This window comes from Lycium barbarum, chromosome 8 (assembly GCF_019175385.1).
Source record: "Lycium barbarum isolate Lr01 chromosome 8, ASM1917538v2, whole genome shotgun sequence".
Taxonomy (NCBI): domain Eukaryota; kingdom Viridiplantae; phylum Streptophyta; class Magnoliopsida; order Solanales; family Solanaceae; genus Lycium; species Lycium barbarum.
The window spans coordinates 1,031,804-1,048,124 of NC_083344.1; the positions used below are offsets into that span (position 1 = coordinate 1,031,804).

At 31.1% G+C, this 16,321-nt stretch overlaps 1 protein-coding gene across 2 annotated transcripts; it reads left to right on the forward strand.

The window, feature by feature from the left end:
• Nucleotides 1-11,331: 11,331 nt before the first annotated feature.
• On the forward strand, nt 11,332-15,506 carry LOC132605614 (protein TRANSPORT INHIBITOR RESPONSE 1-like). Of its 2 annotated transcripts, none has more exons than XM_060318768.1 (4): nt 11,332-12,106; nt 12,574-13,075; nt 13,884-14,722; nt 14,846-15,506. In XM_060318768.1, exons 1-3 carry the CDS (start codon nt 11,619-11,621, stop codon nt 14,709-14,711), a joined length of 1,818 nt encoding a protein of 605 aa, XP_060174751.1. In that variant the 5' UTR covers nt 11,332-11,618; the 3' UTR covers nt 14,712-14,722; nt 14,846-15,506. The 2 variants fall into 2 exon arrangements, with proteins under 2 accessions (XP_060174751.1, XP_060174750.1); XM_060318767.1 differs by having other exon boundaries at nt 11,333-12,106; nt 14,836-15,506.
• Nucleotides 15,507-16,321: the final 815 nt, after the last annotated feature.

Here is a 16,321-nt window from a genome sequence, read left to right on the forward strand (position 1 = left end):
TTTTGTAAGAGTAACGTAACTTACCTAAGATGCTAAGTAACTTGAGAAACATTTGTCAACTTCGTACTTGTCGAAGCAGGGGCAATTTGCACGATTGTCCTTATTCGGGCTGTCTTTAATTTTTGTCCCTTAAATTGATTGTTTTTAAATTTTATCTTTCACCTAAAATATTTCGGGTTCTGTATTCGAATCCTGACTCAATAAAAAAAATCACAAGGCTAAATTTTGTAGGAACAGTAGGTTTATTCAGGCAAAAGTTATGTTTTAAGGCTTAATTTTATAGAATTCCAACTGTCTTGCAAAATTTCGCAAGACAAATTGACAAATCTCTACCTTAAGGCATACTTTTGCTTTAAGACATATTAAGCCTTAAGGCGAACTTTTAGCGAAGTCTTATCGTGCGAAATAATATTTTTTTAACTGAGCGTGAATTCGAATTCAGAATTTTGAGATATTTTTAGCTATTTTTTTAATCGAATGATAAAAATTAAAAACCAGCAATTTGAATGACAAAAATTAAAGACCATCGCCTTTGAAGGACAATCCGTGCAAAAAATCTGTCGAAAGCAGAAGACTTGATGTTTTAAAAAAATAAACACAAGATTTGAAGATATCAATCATTTTTTTTGTGTGGATTACCCTTCAAAAGCACTGGTCTTTAATTTTTATCCCTCAAATTGGTGATCTTTAATTTTTATCTTTCGCCTAATACCTCAAGGTTTTAGATTCGAACTCTAACACAGTAAAAAAAATAAAAATTTCGCAAAGTAGAGATTTGGACAAGCAGAATTTTACATGCAAATCTCTGCTTGCAATTAGAGTTTTGCATTCAAGTAGGTAGAGTTTTGGCATGCCTGAAGGTCTAAGGTATAGTTTGCCTCAAAACTATAGAAGAACAAAAACTAAAGACCATTCCATTTGAAGGCTAAACTACGCAATTGCTTTATAAAAATTTGGTCATTTGCGCAAATGTCCCTATTTTCGGTTGGTCTTTAAATTTTTTGCCCTTCAACACTTTTGGCGTGGCATAACTTAGTCTTTGCTCGGCATAATTTATGTTTAGTTTCGGCATATGTATCACAACATCCCACAAGTTATGTCGGACAAGGCAAAACTTTCAATATTTAACATAATATGAAAAAACAATATAAGTTTAGATATCGCTCGACACAGTTTGCATTTAGCTTCGCATATGTATCATAACATCCATAGAAGTTACGCCAAAAAAAATAAAATTTTCAACACTCAAAATAATCTGAAGAATACTACACAACTTATGTTGCATCACTTAATTCCTTACAAAACTTGTGCGGGCGAGGCAAAATGTTCAGTTTGCGAAGATAAAAATATTAAAGAACTTATGCCGAGCGAAACAAGTCTAGGTATTTTGATTAAATAAGCAACAACGGCAAAAATTAAAGACCACGAATATGAGAGCCAAAAATTAAAGACCAGTGCGTTTGAAGGGCAATCCATGTAAAAACTTGATAAAAACTCAACAACAACAACATACTCAGTGCAATTTAACAAGTGGTAAGAATTCATTAAATATAAATTCAATTACATTATGTTAGTGGTATTGATTTGAGGTCACTGTCAAAATCATAATTTCAAATCCTAAATTTACCTCCATCAAATAATATACGAAAATATATAAGAACCAGAATAGGGACATGTAATTAAGTCAAAAAAATGTGGTGATAAAAATATAAAATAAAAAAGGAAAAAAGTAAGGCATATGAATAGTGCAATGAAAAGACTAGTGCTTAACTGCTTATGATGAAAGTGAAGAAGTAGGAAAGAAAAAGATTTGGTCAAAGGGCAGAACCGGTGAAGTTATTAGGTATGAGAAGATTGACAAATGTGATATCATTATAAAATCTGTCAGCTTTGGACACGTACCAATGTTTTTAACTCGTAAAAAACGTTTAGTTTTATTGGAATTCTTTACACAAATAATCAGTCGAATAAAAAATTTATTTATTAATCGATATGCATAAATTATAAACCGATTGTGTGTGTATACAATGGTCAATTTTACTTTTAAGGTGTCGTTTGTTAGCTTGATAAGAGACCATTTATTCATGTATTATCTGCGTAACTAATACAACGTTTAGTAGCTAGTAAGGTAGTAAGTTATTCATGTATAAAATTAGTATGATATGTTTGCAACTTAAAAACCTGTATAACTAATACATGTATAAATTATGATGGAATATATGTATTATTTTATGCGAGGTATTAGTACGATATGTTTGCAACTTAGAAACCTGTATAACTAATACATGTATAAGTTATGAGGGAATCTATGTATCATTTTATGCGAGGTAGAAGATGGAATAACTTATACATGAATAACTATTACATGATTAAAAAAAATTAAATGATCATATTAGCCTTATCACTTCTCACTAAAATACTTTCCTTTTCTAAACAAATATTTTATATACTAGCATCGTTTGGCCCGTGCTTAGCCCGAGCCCAAATCAACATTAGAAATTATATTTGTAGATATTTTTAAATTTTTTCTGCCCTTACTTCTCTGTTTTTATAACATCAGTTTGACATTTTTTTAAAATTTCTAAAATTTTAAAATACAAAAATGTATTTGAAAATTAAAAGGAAATATTTTCTTAGTTTATGTATTAGACTTAAAGAATCAAACAAATGAAAGCTCTCCTAATTTCTATTTTTGGGGAATATATTCTCCGATAATTCAAATTGAGTTTTTCACTTGCTTCTATGAATTGACTCCACATTAGCTAACTTATTTTTGCAAAAGGATATTTCAATATTCAAATTGTTGTATCATGAAATAAAAAAAGTTCACATATAAATAAAGATAAAGAGTCTTGGTATTGTAAGATACTTTTGTAGATGTTTTTTTAAATTAAATCTCAACAAAATATATTAAAAAGTCAATGAAATTAAATTGTTCTTATTCAAAGTTTTCTTTTTCCTTCCAAAATTACATGTTAACAAATAAATTTTTTCTTACTTTTCCTTAATTTAACGTAAAGAAGCAAACTTTTGGAGGTTTAAATCAAATATAGAGAAGAATATGGAGAGGAACATATGACATGTGCCATGTTTGTATGTAAAGTAAGCCCTAATAAATACTTCAGTTAAAAAGGAGATGTTGCTCCAAAATTTATCTAAATTAAGGTATAAGGACAACATAATGTAAAAGGTACTCCTTCGGTCCATATTATAGGTGTTTTTAGCTTGGGCATATACCTTAAGAAATCACTCACCCCTGAATGTAAGAAGTGTTTTCCCTAAAATATTCTTAATAAAATAATATAAATGTAATATGTGTTCTTAATTATGTAAAAATTCACTTACCTAAATAAGGATAAATTTGAAGAAGAAAAACTACTACTATATTTTTAGTTATATAGAAAAATTATTTATCTTGAATTAGATATAAAAAATAAAAATACCACACACTCCCAAGTAAATTTATATTGAAGTAGATGAAAAATAAAACTGTAGCAAATTTTTGAAGGATTAGAATCGCTTTTAAGCTTTCAGATATATTCTAAAATCGTTGTTTACAAAGTATGTTACTCCTTATTCAGATCAAGAATGCTTTAGGAATAAAAAATTTAAGGGAAAAGGGTCAAAAATACCCCTCTACTTTGAAAAAAGGCTAAAAACATCCTCCAAACTTATTTTGGGTCAAAAATACCCCTTTCATCCTTAAAGTTTTCAAATATACCCCTATCTTGACGAAAATTATCCCCCAAAATAACCCGAACTCTTTTTTTAAACTCATTCCATCATTTAAATCCTACCCAACTGAATAATAATCCATAAGTGGGAGAATAAGAGGATCTTATGGGTTATTATTTATTTTGATCGGCTTTAAATGATAGAGTGGGTTAAAAAATGATTTGTTTTTATTTTGAGGATAATTTCTATCAAGATAGGGATATATTTGAAAAAAAAATCAAAATAAATTCAGAGAATATTTTTAATCTTTTTTTCAAATTAGAGGGGTATTTTTGACCCTTTTGCATTGTTGGATAGCCTCTACGGTTAAAAGGGCCTTAAAAGACCAATCCGTCTGATAGCATGTCATTTCTTACAATGGAAAATGCCAGTTAAACCTTCTTATGGAAAGACGTGTAAAGATGACCTTATTTACAAAAATATACAAGGCAATTAGGTGGAAAGCAATGGTAATAAATATAACGTTTAAAAGTAGAATTGGATCATGGGACCCATTGAAAAAAAAGAGGACTCTTAAAAAAGTGACTCAACATACCAATTGTAAGGTCAACCGTAGGGCTCTTCGAAAAATGAATTGAGGGCAACGCAGTCAATAGCCAAATTACAGCCACGTGTAAGAAATCAAAATTCCTATACAATCGTGAGGACGACAAATTTTTGCAATCCTTGTTTATATATAGTACTAAATCTTTGATATAATATTTTAATATTTGTAAAAAAATATAATATTTTTATTTTAATTGTAAATAAATATTTTAATTTAAAAAATATATAATATTTATTAATTTTTAATATAGCAAACCAACATTCAAAGAACTAATTTATGCATAACTAAACCATGCATAAATAAACTTTGCATAACTAATACCTGTATAACTAATACCGGCATAATTAAACCTTGCATAATTAATACCTACATGACGAATACCTGCATAATCCTAACCAGCTACCAAACAACCCCTAACTGGTTAGGTGATCGGCTTTTTAAGTTAATTCTTCTTTATCGTAGGTTGCTGGTTAAAAGGAAAGTTAATGATCATTGTAATTACGGGCCGTTTGATTCGTAAGCAAGTTATACCCAAATATTACACAAGAATTAAATAATAATGAAATTATTTAATGGATATATTTTTATTGCTAAATATTTGGTTCATCGAATAAAAAATGAGATAAATGAATCCAATTTTAAATATAAGTATTCGGTTTAAAACTTTAAATTTGAAGATGAGCTTTGGAAAGGGGGAAATATGTCATTTTGGTGTTAATTCTAAAATTAATTATCCTAATTGCTAGTATCTTACATCAAAATGTGAGCTAAACGTCATATCACAATTGTGGTATAAACAATCATGAAATTTCTAGTTGGATCTCAAAATACAAAAATTCAAACATGAAATAAACTTATAATATTATCACAAAATTGTAATCCCTTATCCCATGAATCAACATACCAAGCGAATTTTAATCCATTATCAAATGAATGGTAGATATATAGTGCCAAGTTCGGTATCTAATCTTTAGTCGAATCAATTAGTTTTAAATATCACACAATAAAAAAATGATTGCTCGAAAATGACGAACTATCTCTACAACCATGATATCGTTCGGTTCACAAATTAATAATCATGCGAAGACTATAATAGAAATGGTTATGCACCGGGGCGAATCCAGGTATAAAAAATGAGTCACGTAAACACATGATCATTCGACTAAACCCGATATATTATGTATAGATTTCGTAAAATATATTTAATATTAACTAAAGGAACACATGTTTAAACTAAGACTGAATGAAGCATTGGCTAGGTGCTACCTTTAATCCCTTAAGATTGTGGGATCAACCCCTACTAAATGCACTTTTATTTTTTTTTATTTTTTATTTTTTAATTCTAAGGTGAACTCATCCTCTTGAAATCCTAAATTCGTCTCTGGTCACTTATGAATACAAATAATAATGTGAGAAATGACATATATTAATAGAATAATATCAACAGGGTGACGACGGAGTGATAAATACTCATTTATTCTTTAGTTCGCCTTTGTTATGAAACAATTTATCTCTAAACTAGAATTTTCGATGTAAATCTAAATTTATCAAGCTCAAACTGAATATAAATCACCAAATGAAAAAAAATACAGCAGTGTATTAAGGACCCGCTTGGCCATGAGAATTTTTCATTATATTTGAAATCAACTTTTGGCCATGAATATTTTAAATAATCAAGTTATAATACATTCAAATAATCAAATAGTCACTTTTAATACATTCAAATAACTAAATATTTTTTACAAAAACTATAACCAAACACAATATCATCTTCAACTCCAACTTTAAAATGTCAAATAAAATGAAAATATTTAATTTTCATTTCGAAACACCTACTAAGAATCATGAGATTCTCCTTGCACCATTTCACCACTCATACAATACAATAATAGCACTTTATAAATAGGTCTGCAGGGAAGAAAAAACGAAAACGACCACTCACTAATGCTTGCTGCCCCACAATGTGTAAAAGGATTCAAACATTGCTTTCATCGTCACTATTCTTTTAGTAGTATTTTTTAAAAAAAGTTCTTTTTATAAGAATAAAAATAATAATAAAATCAAATGATTTGGTTTGAAAACCAGACTAATTTTCGAAAAGTAACCCAAAATATATACTTTTTTCACGAATAAACAAAATTGTAAGTAGTTGTTTTTCAACTCTATTCCTAACATCTCGTTCAAAAGAAAAAATAATCTCAAACATGCTAGTTAATGCTATGAAATCTTTTTTATTTCTAGTTTTAGTTAAAGGTAGATTCAGAATTTTGTGTTTATGCATTTTAAATTTTAGAAAAGGTAATGTATTTGATGTTGGATAAATTATTTATACATATTAATAAGCAGATTTCTTAACACAAATACTGAATTTAGATTAAAGCTATTGAGTTTTGTCGAATACATAACAAATACTTTAGCTTCGCTCTGATTTATGTATAAGTTTCTCCTCTTTCCTAACAGATATATATGTTGTTTTATGTTTCAAAACTCCTATATAGAGCTTTTAGTATTTTTATTGTGGATTAATTATATTATATACATTACCGGAAAAATGATTTTATAGCCCTTTATAAAATAAAAAAACTAGTTTTATGATCTTCTCACAAGAGTTCTTCATTTTTACACATAAGAAATATGAAGTTTCTTCTATTCAAATAGTAATAGGGCAAGACATCTCATTTCATCTACCGTAAGTCCGTAACAATGTAGTTAAGTTTCAATATTATCGGAAAACTTTCAAAACTAAATTCGCGCAAGGGGTTAATTGATAGCCTAAAAACACAATAGATTAACAGTAACATCATTTGAATGATTATACAGAGAATATACGAATTAATATTTTAACTGTGTCTATCTTACTTCATTTCATAATTGAAATGGACATTATAATGTACAATTGATTACTTTTTAAAACCAAAAAAAAAAAAAAAGATTACTTTTTAAATCATTAGATTCCTTAAATTTCAAAAGCAAAATCTCTTACTGTCTCGTACTCGTCGCCGCCCATTCATTGGACACCGTAAGAGCAGAGTACACGTGTCACTTTTTGAAGGATGAATGATTGTCCCCACCCAAAAAATACCAAACCACTTGACTCATCTTAGCCATGGTCAAATTTTAACCCAAATACATTTCCACCATTTCTTTTTCTCATTTAGTGTTCAGTATTCGTGTTGCAGTTTGACTAATTTATGTCGGGTATAATTTGTTAAAGAAAAGATCGCTGTCTAATAGTAAAGTGTTTTTCATTCCCGCGAAAACCTCGAACGAACAATGAAAGAATCATATTCATTACATAATAACTCTTGATGATCACGCTTTAACCCTTTGTGAAACATCATAGCATAAAGAAAGCTTGTTATTACTCAAGAATCTGGTTATAATTGGAGTTTTTTTTTCTCATTATCAATGCCAAGGGTTGAGTTTTGAAAACAAATAATCACACTACAGAAAGTGTTTTATCCCTTAATAGATTTTCACAATGGGAATTCAAATTAATGAATTCGAATCTCAAATGATTAAATAAAAAAAAACTTATCTTTTATACGGTACTTACACTCCATAATGCTCTAAGCGCACCCCCTCTACTCCTTTAAATTACCAAAACGTCATTCAAGTTTTATGGTCATAAATACATTAGGTGAGATATTAAAATTGAAAAATTACTAAATATAGAAAGTAATATTATTATAAAAAAATAAACATATAAATTAAGCCGAAAAAATATATACTACTAAGATAACATGTATAAATAACCATAAAATCGATTTACCTTCTAACATACATTTCAACATCATAGCACAATAAAAGATTTTATTATTATAACATTAATTATTATCTTTTGCACTAGTCATTCTCATTCCCTTCCCCTCTCTCACAAGTCACAAGTCTCCAATCACCTCCCCTAGACGCATCCAACATATCAAAATCATAACTTTATACAACCCCTTCACACAAATTTAATAATATTTATTTAAATTAGATATATATAGAGAGTATTTAATCTTATAAATATTTGATTCTAATTTTATATATTATAATAACATTAACTTCAAATGGTTGGAAAACTCATAAATTTTAGTCAAAATTTTAATTATATATTATATTTAAAAACTCGAATTAATGTTTGTTTCAATTAAGTACCTGAATACGTAATAAAATAGTATTTTTTATTAGACACTTTCAACTCAAAATTGTTTTCGTATGTGTTCTCAAGCTCCCATTGGGCAACAACTTAAAATATGTTACGTTCTTTAATTACTTGCGTTGGCCTTAATAAGCCGTAAGTCCTAAGGTATGTTTCAGGTGATGTCTATAATTAAAGAATATGACATATTTTAAGTGGATAATTTATCCACATAATGATTGTTTGAGATGCGCGAAATCTTTTTAAAAATTTGAGCCGAAAAGAGCTAATAAGAAAACTTTATTATGAATTGCTTAATTGAAACATGCCATAGTTGATGTATAAATGAAATATACTAATAAAATAATAGGTTCATCAATGTGTTCCAACTTCCACCTAAAATGGTAAATTCATTCCTTCGACCTCTTTCTTCTTTCACCCGTCTAGACCCAACAACAACAACATATCCAATGTATTCTCATAGCTCATAGATGGAGTATGGAAAAGCTAGAGTATACGCAAATCTGACAAAAACCCTATGTTATGGGGATAAAGAGGTTGTTTTCAAAAAATTCTCGGCTCAAGTAACACATAATAAAATACAATTTGAAAAAGATAATACAAAACGAAACAAAGTTCACTCATCTAAACCCATGGTTAAAATTTAACCTCACCCACCCCCATGCTTAGCTTTCCAACATCACAGCAGAATAATAAGCTTATAGGGCCTGTTTGGAAAGCCACCCAGGTAATTGGAATTGAGTGTAATTACACAGTTTGGCTTGTTTGTTTGACCAAGTAATTACACAGTTAGGTGGAAATTGGATGTAATTGACAGGGTGTAATTACACTCTCCAATTCTCAAGGGGGGCTGAGAATTGGGTGTAATTACGCCCTGTAATTACAGGATTACTTTTTAGTTTGTTTATTTTTTTACTTTAATTTATTTTATTTTTATTTCTATTATTTTTTTAAATATTTTTTTATTTATATTATTTTAATTTCTTTTTTATTTTTACTTTTTTATTATTTTTATTTTTTAAAATGTATTATTCTTTTTATATTATTTATTTTCATTTTCTTTCTTTTCATTCCAAGCTTTACTTCTTGTGATTCCATGTAATTGCTCATATTTTATTTTATTTTATTCATTTAGCATAACCATGTTATTATTCTAATATTTGAAATTACATCTCTTAATATTGAAAGAAATGAGTTATTAACAAACTTGACATATAACGGGTGACGCTATTAAAGTAGAATTCATTATAAACAGGGTTATAAACTTATATTTTTCATTTCTTTTGAGTTATTTACTTAAGTTACGTTGGAACTTACTTATGTAATGTTGGAATTTGACATAAGAGTATTATGTTGAACTTTTTCTTTTGGATTTTGAATTTAGGTTATATTTTCAATTTTAAGTTATTTGCTTTCACATTGCATGTTATTTATTTTTCACTTACATTTGATGGATTTTTTGTGTCAAACATTTGAATAATGTTATGGCATTATATTTATTAATATTATTTTTTTGTCAAACATTCAATCCATGACGTTCTCACAATAAAAGTCTTCTTTTAAGTTTTATAATTAATTAAAATTGAATATTAATTTGAAAAATATATATCAATTATTTTTGTTACAATATTAATTACAAATATATGATTATTAATTAATATATTTTCAAGAAACAATGTGTTATTAAATAACTAATTTAATATCATTTATAAAGGTAATATTTTTTAAATATTAATTTTAAATTTTTTATAATTAAATTTTATTTTTAAATTAAACTGACTGTATAATTACACTTGTGCAACCAAACAGCACGCTTGTAATTACGCTGTAATTACATTATGACAAATAAATAGATCGTTGTAATTACACTACTGTGTAATTACTAGACTGTGTAATTACTACTCTAGTAATTACACTAATTTCAATTACCAGGTGGCTTTCCAAACAGGCCCTCTCTCTCACAAGTTCTTCAACCCCACCTACCCCATCAACCCCCACCCCCATTCTACCACCCACCCCCACCTCCTCTTCTTCACCTCTCACACAGATCTGAACTTCCATTAACCAAGATTCTATCGTTCTTGAACTTTCTTTACAAAAAATAAAAAAATGTCCACTTTAGTCCCTCATTCTTGAACTTTCTGTACAAAAAAAGAAAATAAAATGTCAACTTTAGCCCCTATTACCGTACAATAATGGTAAATTCACTGCCATTGGAAGTACTAGAACACATATTTTCAGACATAATATCAGACAAAGACCGTAACTCACTATCCCTAGTATGTAAATCCTGCTAAGATTAGGGGTAAATACATAAATGTTACTTCTAGGGGTCGTTTGATTCGAGCATAAGTTATACTGAAATTAGTTATTTTGACAGTATTATTTATTTTTTATTGAGCGTTTGGTTTGTTTATAATATTAAAAATAACATGGACACATAATTTTTATGACGAAGTTGTTTGTTTACGGAAGTTGTTTGTTTACAAAAATATCTTTCACTTTATCTAGTCTAATAGAAAAAACAGAGACCTATCTCAAAAGTATTAACTTATCCCGATATTATTTCTAATTCTTGTATAACTCATCTCAGAAGTAGTAACCAAACATAAATAAGAGGAAAACCACCGACAACAACATGCCAGTATAATCTCACAAGTGAAATCTGAGTGGATAAAATATATGTAGACCTTACCTTGACCTTTATGTGATAGAGAGACTATTTTTTAGAAACTTCGACAATCAATAATAAGAGAATTACTAAATTTTTATGCTAAAATTATTTATGCTTGTCCAATATACAACACGATGCCTTATTAAGAAAACATAAACTCCAAATTCTCTCACTCATATAGTCCCATGGTTAAAATTAACCTCACTTTCCCCCCACCCCACTTAAACCCCCACCCCCGATACTTACTTTCTCCAACATCACAGCAGCATCTCTTTCTCACAAGTTCTTCAACCCCACCTACTCCTTCAACCACCCCCCCACGCCTAATCCCACCCCAACCACCCTCATCTTCTCTTCTTCACCTCTCACACAGATCTGAACTTCCATTAACCAAGATTCCACCTTTCTTGAACTTTCTTTACAAAAAAACAAAAAAAAAAATGTCAACTTTAGTTCCTCATTCTTGAACATTAACCACTCATTCTTGAACTTTCTGTACAAAAAAAGAAAAAAAAATGTCAACTTTAGCCCCTCATTACCGTACAATAATGGTAAATTCACTTCCATTAGAAGTACTAGAACACATATTTTCAAACATAATATCAGACAAAGACAGGAACTCAATATCCTTAGTATGTAAATCTTGGTATGAAGCTGAACGTTGTTGTAGGAAAAATGTATTTATAGGAAACTGTTATGCTGTTAGTCCATCAATCTTGATCAAAAGATTTCCAGATATTAGATCTATAAACATTAAAGGGAAACCACATTTTGCTGATTTTGATTTAGTACCTGAAGGATGGGGTGCATTTTTTTATCCATGGGTTGATGAAATGGCTAAAGCATATCCATTTCTTGAGGAAATTAGACTTAAGAGAATGGTTGTTTGTGATGAGTCATTGGAGTTGGTTGCTAAGGCTTTTAAGAATTTTAAAGTCTTGGTTTTACAGTCTTGTGAAGGATTTACTACTGATGGACTTGCTGCTATTGCTGCTAACTGCAGGTTTGATTAGCATTTTAAGCTGTATTTTTCTTTAAAGATTACCCTTTTCTGAGTATTTTAGTCCTTACTGGTGAAAAAAGTTGTAATCTTTGCAGGTTTGACTAGTATTCATAGCTATATTTTCCTTTGTAGATTACCCTTTCCTGAGTAGTTTAGTCCTCATTGGTGAAAACAGTTGTAATCTTTGCATTTGGGTGTAACGGTACTTGTTTTTGTCTTCACTAGGTTTTGAACCTCATGGTTTTCAATCCACCTCGTTGACCGCTAGGCCACACCTTTGGGTTCCAGGGAGTACTATATACATGTCAATAATTGAATGATGGAGCTACTGTTCCCACCGAAAGTAGCAAAATCACTTAACTTATCATAAACTGGTTACCAACCCTCAACCCCCTTTTGACATCCAAACCATGCTTAAAATTTAACCTTCTTCAGATTTGTAATCTTATACACACAATTTGCTTCAGGAATCTGAGGGAACTTGACTTGGGAGAAAGTGCAGTGGAAGACTTGAGTGGCCATTGGCTTAGCCATTTTCCTGATAGCTGCACATCGCTCGTGTCACTTAACATTGCTTGTTTGGCTTCTGAAGTCAGCTTTTCAGCTTTGGAACGTCTAGTTGCTCGCTCGCCTCATCTAAAAACTCTTCGGCTCAATCGTGCTGTGCCCATCGAGAAACTGCCCAAGCTACTTCGCCATGCTTCCCAGTTGGTTGAATTTGGTACCGGGTCCTACTCTGCTGACATACAAGCTGATGTTTCCGAAGTTTTCGTAAACGTATCTCAAGCTTTTTCGGGTTGCAATCAACTCAAAGGCTTGAGTGGTTTTTGGGAAGCCGTGCCAGCCTACTTTCCAACTATATATCCAGTCCACTCCCGACTCACCTCTTTGAATTTAAGCTATGCTACCATTCAAATACCTGAACTTGGCAAGGTCATCAGCGATTGTAACAATTTGCAGCGGTTATGGGTAAGGTTTGCGTGTTTTCGATAGTTTAGACTCAATATATTAACTGTATTGGTGATGAAATAGATAAAAAAATGGTCATGGTTATCATCCTAATATACCTTCTGAGCTGTTGTCTAGTTGTGAAAGCAAAAGTCTTCGAGAGAAGAAAAAATAATCGTAACTTACTCATTGTTATGCTGATAATCGTAACTTACTCATTGTTATGCTGATTCTGATAACTTGCCAGGGATACATAAACAGGATTTTAAGCCAAAATTGTCCTCGGTTTCTTATTTTCTGGCTTTGGCGCAAAAAAAAAAAATCAAAAAAAGAGACAGAGCTCAGTCAGTTTTATTTCAAAAAAATTTGGACTGAGTTGGTTGGTTTTTCAGTTGGTTTGAAAGTCATCTTCGCTTTGTTTTTTTTGACAGTCATCATTAGTTTTTAAATCCATTATGTTAGTTAGATCAATGGTGCTCCACTTTAACAGACTTAAGGGACTAAAGATGCTCAAGGTTATACTTGAATAACCAAAATAGACCATACTCCCATAGATAAGGGCCAATTTTGGCTAAAAACTCAAACAAATAGCGCAGATAAACTTCTGTCTATACAGAAATAACATAGCTAAACGATTAAAGTCAAGTCAATTCTCTGAATAATTTGCTGGTCAGCCATATGGAGAATAACATAACATTGAAGCTTAGTGTTGCGTAGTTATCTGGACAAGTTTTTTCAGTTATTTAATTCTTGACTATTGGCATGTTAATCTCTCTGATTTAGATACTTCCATAAGTGTTTTAAGTTACTTGGAATGTATGTACTGCAGGTGCTAGATTATGTTGAAGATAGCGGTCTTGAAGAGATTGCCAACTCTTGTAAAGAACTTCAAGAGCTTAGGGTTTTTCCTTCTGATCCATTTGCTCCGGGACCAAATGTATCCTTGACTGAGCAAGGTCTTGTAGCTATCTCAGCTGGCTGCCCTAAACTTCAGTCAGTTTTATACTTTTGTCGCCAAATGACTAATTCCGCCTTGGTTACTATCGCAAGGAACCGTCCTAATATGATCCGATTTCGTTTGTGTATTATCGAACCTCGAACTCGTGATTACTTAACCCTAGAACCGCTTGATTCCGGTTTTGGTGCCATTGTTCAACACTGCAAGGAATTGCGACGACTTTCCGTTTCGGGTCTCCTTACGGATTGTGTGTTCGAGTACATCGGGGCCCATGCTAAGAAGTTAGAGATGCTTTCCTTAGCTTTTGCCGGGGATAGTGATCTGGGTCTCCACTACGTGCTCTCTGGTTGTGAAAGCCTCCGTAAGTTGGAAATTAGAGATTGCCCTTTTGGCGACGAGGCTCTGTTGGCTAATGCTGCAAAGCTGGAGACAATGCGATCCCTTTGGATGTCTAATTGTTCGGTAAGTTTTGAAGCATGTAAGCTGCTAGGTCGAAAGTTGCCAGAACTTAATGTTGAAGTCATAGATGAGAGGGGTCATCCTGATACGAGACCGGAAAGTTGCCCCGTTGAGAAACTTTACATATACAGGACAGTGTCGGGCCGGAGGTTCGACACTCCCGGTTTTGTTTGGATAATCGATGAAGATGAAGCTTTGACTAGATATAGCAACGGGAATTGCTCGGTGGCTTCTGCTTAGGAAGACTTCAGGTATTAGTTCTATGTTAATCTTTCTCCCGCATTTATGATAAGTTGGTATCTCTTTCTACTTAGACCTTGTGAATAATGGTGATAAAAATAGTGCACTTACTGTAATTTTATAGTATATTTCAGGTGTTATATAGTTGAGAAGATCATTGGAAGAAACCAAGTGAAAAATAAGTCAAAAGATTGAAGAAAATGATAAACTGGCTAGGATTCGACCCCGACTCATAGTTGGTTTAACTATATTGTTGGCGATCGTGTACACTTTCTCACTTTGAGGAGTAGATTTGGACGTCATTAATTTACTCGCTTGAGCCTTGTGTAGTTGCAGTGCTGGTTATGGTGGGATTGAAGCTCATGTGCTATCAATTTTACCCTTTGTCGAGCGACTTCACAGCTATTAGTTACGATTAAAGAGTTTAAACTCTCTTTGTTGTGCTGTATCAGTAAAGACTAGTGTAGATGTCCAATTGTGTAGGCTATTTGTAGACATTTTGTATCATTATGCATCTGTTTAACTTTCTCTAGTGACTTGTTCTTCTGGCGAAATGGTGCTGTCCACGTACCTCTGGACTTGTGGTCATGTATGGTTGTACTTTGAAGATTAATGTGAACCAAACCATTAAATTGAGAACATTTTCAAGTGCATTTCATGACTTTGCTACATGATGCAAATGGAATTCCATTTGTTAAACTTTTAGTATCTGCTAGTTATAGGCTCTTGCTAAGAAGGTGTTTCGGTGTTTTAATATTCTTTGTTCTCTTTCTATAAAATGGCCTTGATATACTATAGAGTTTAAGTTTTGTTAGTGAAAATTTAAAAAATATTGAAGTACTTCTAAAATTTATTTCTTCGAATTTCAAATTCTACATTTCAAGTTTGAAGTTGAAATTATGAGTTGGTTTGATAAACAAACATTTATTTGAAATAATCACCAAATATTTCAAACTTTATTCATGGCCAACCGGCTTCGTAATGGGGTGGAGACTTCGACCCAAGTTGGTTACGGCTGCATGAGAAGCCTACATCAAAAATAGGAGAGGGAGCCATGGGCGGCTTAATAATCAATTTACAGTCCTTCACTTCACAAGCTAGCGTTTGTGATTAAAGTTGGGACTTCATAACAACTTATACAGAGAGGGAGGTCCGTACAATCTATGGATTCACGTAAATTCTATCACTTTGTCCCCACTCTGTATATGTATTAAGATGTCGACTAATAGAAATATTTGATTGTAAATCCAATATTAACTTGAAATTGTTATGTGATCTCATAAACTTCAAATTCCAAATTCACTTCCATTGAAAGAGGAAATGAAAGTTGTAGGTGGTGAGAGTGTTGAATTTTTCACTTGTTTCCAGATTTTTTTTCACTTTATTTCTAAATTAACGTTTGGCCATAAAAATTCCAAATACAACTTGGAAAAATACCTAAAACATTTTTTTTTTACTTTTTTCACTTTCAATTCATTCAAATAATCAAATATTCTTTGCAAAACTATAACAAAACACAATTCCATCTTCAACTCCAATTTCCAAATTCCAAAAAAATAACTGAAAAATAATTGATTTTCATGGCCAAACGCCTATTTATTATTGGCGTG

Excerpts from the sequence above, each read along its gene's own strand:
- LOC132605614 (XM_060318768.1), top strand. The coding sequence starts at position 11,619 with ATGTCAACTTTAGCCCCTCATTACCGTACAATAATGGTAAATTCACTT. Across the intron at positions 12,107-12,573 it reads GCTATTGCTGCTAACTGCAG|GAATCTGAGGGAACTTGACT; the intron begins GTTTGATTAGCA and ends AATTTGCTTCAG. Across the intron at positions 13,076-13,883 it reads ACAATTTGCAGCGGTTATGG|GTGCTAGATTATGTTGAAGA; the intron begins GTAAGGTTTGCG and ends TATGTACTGCAG.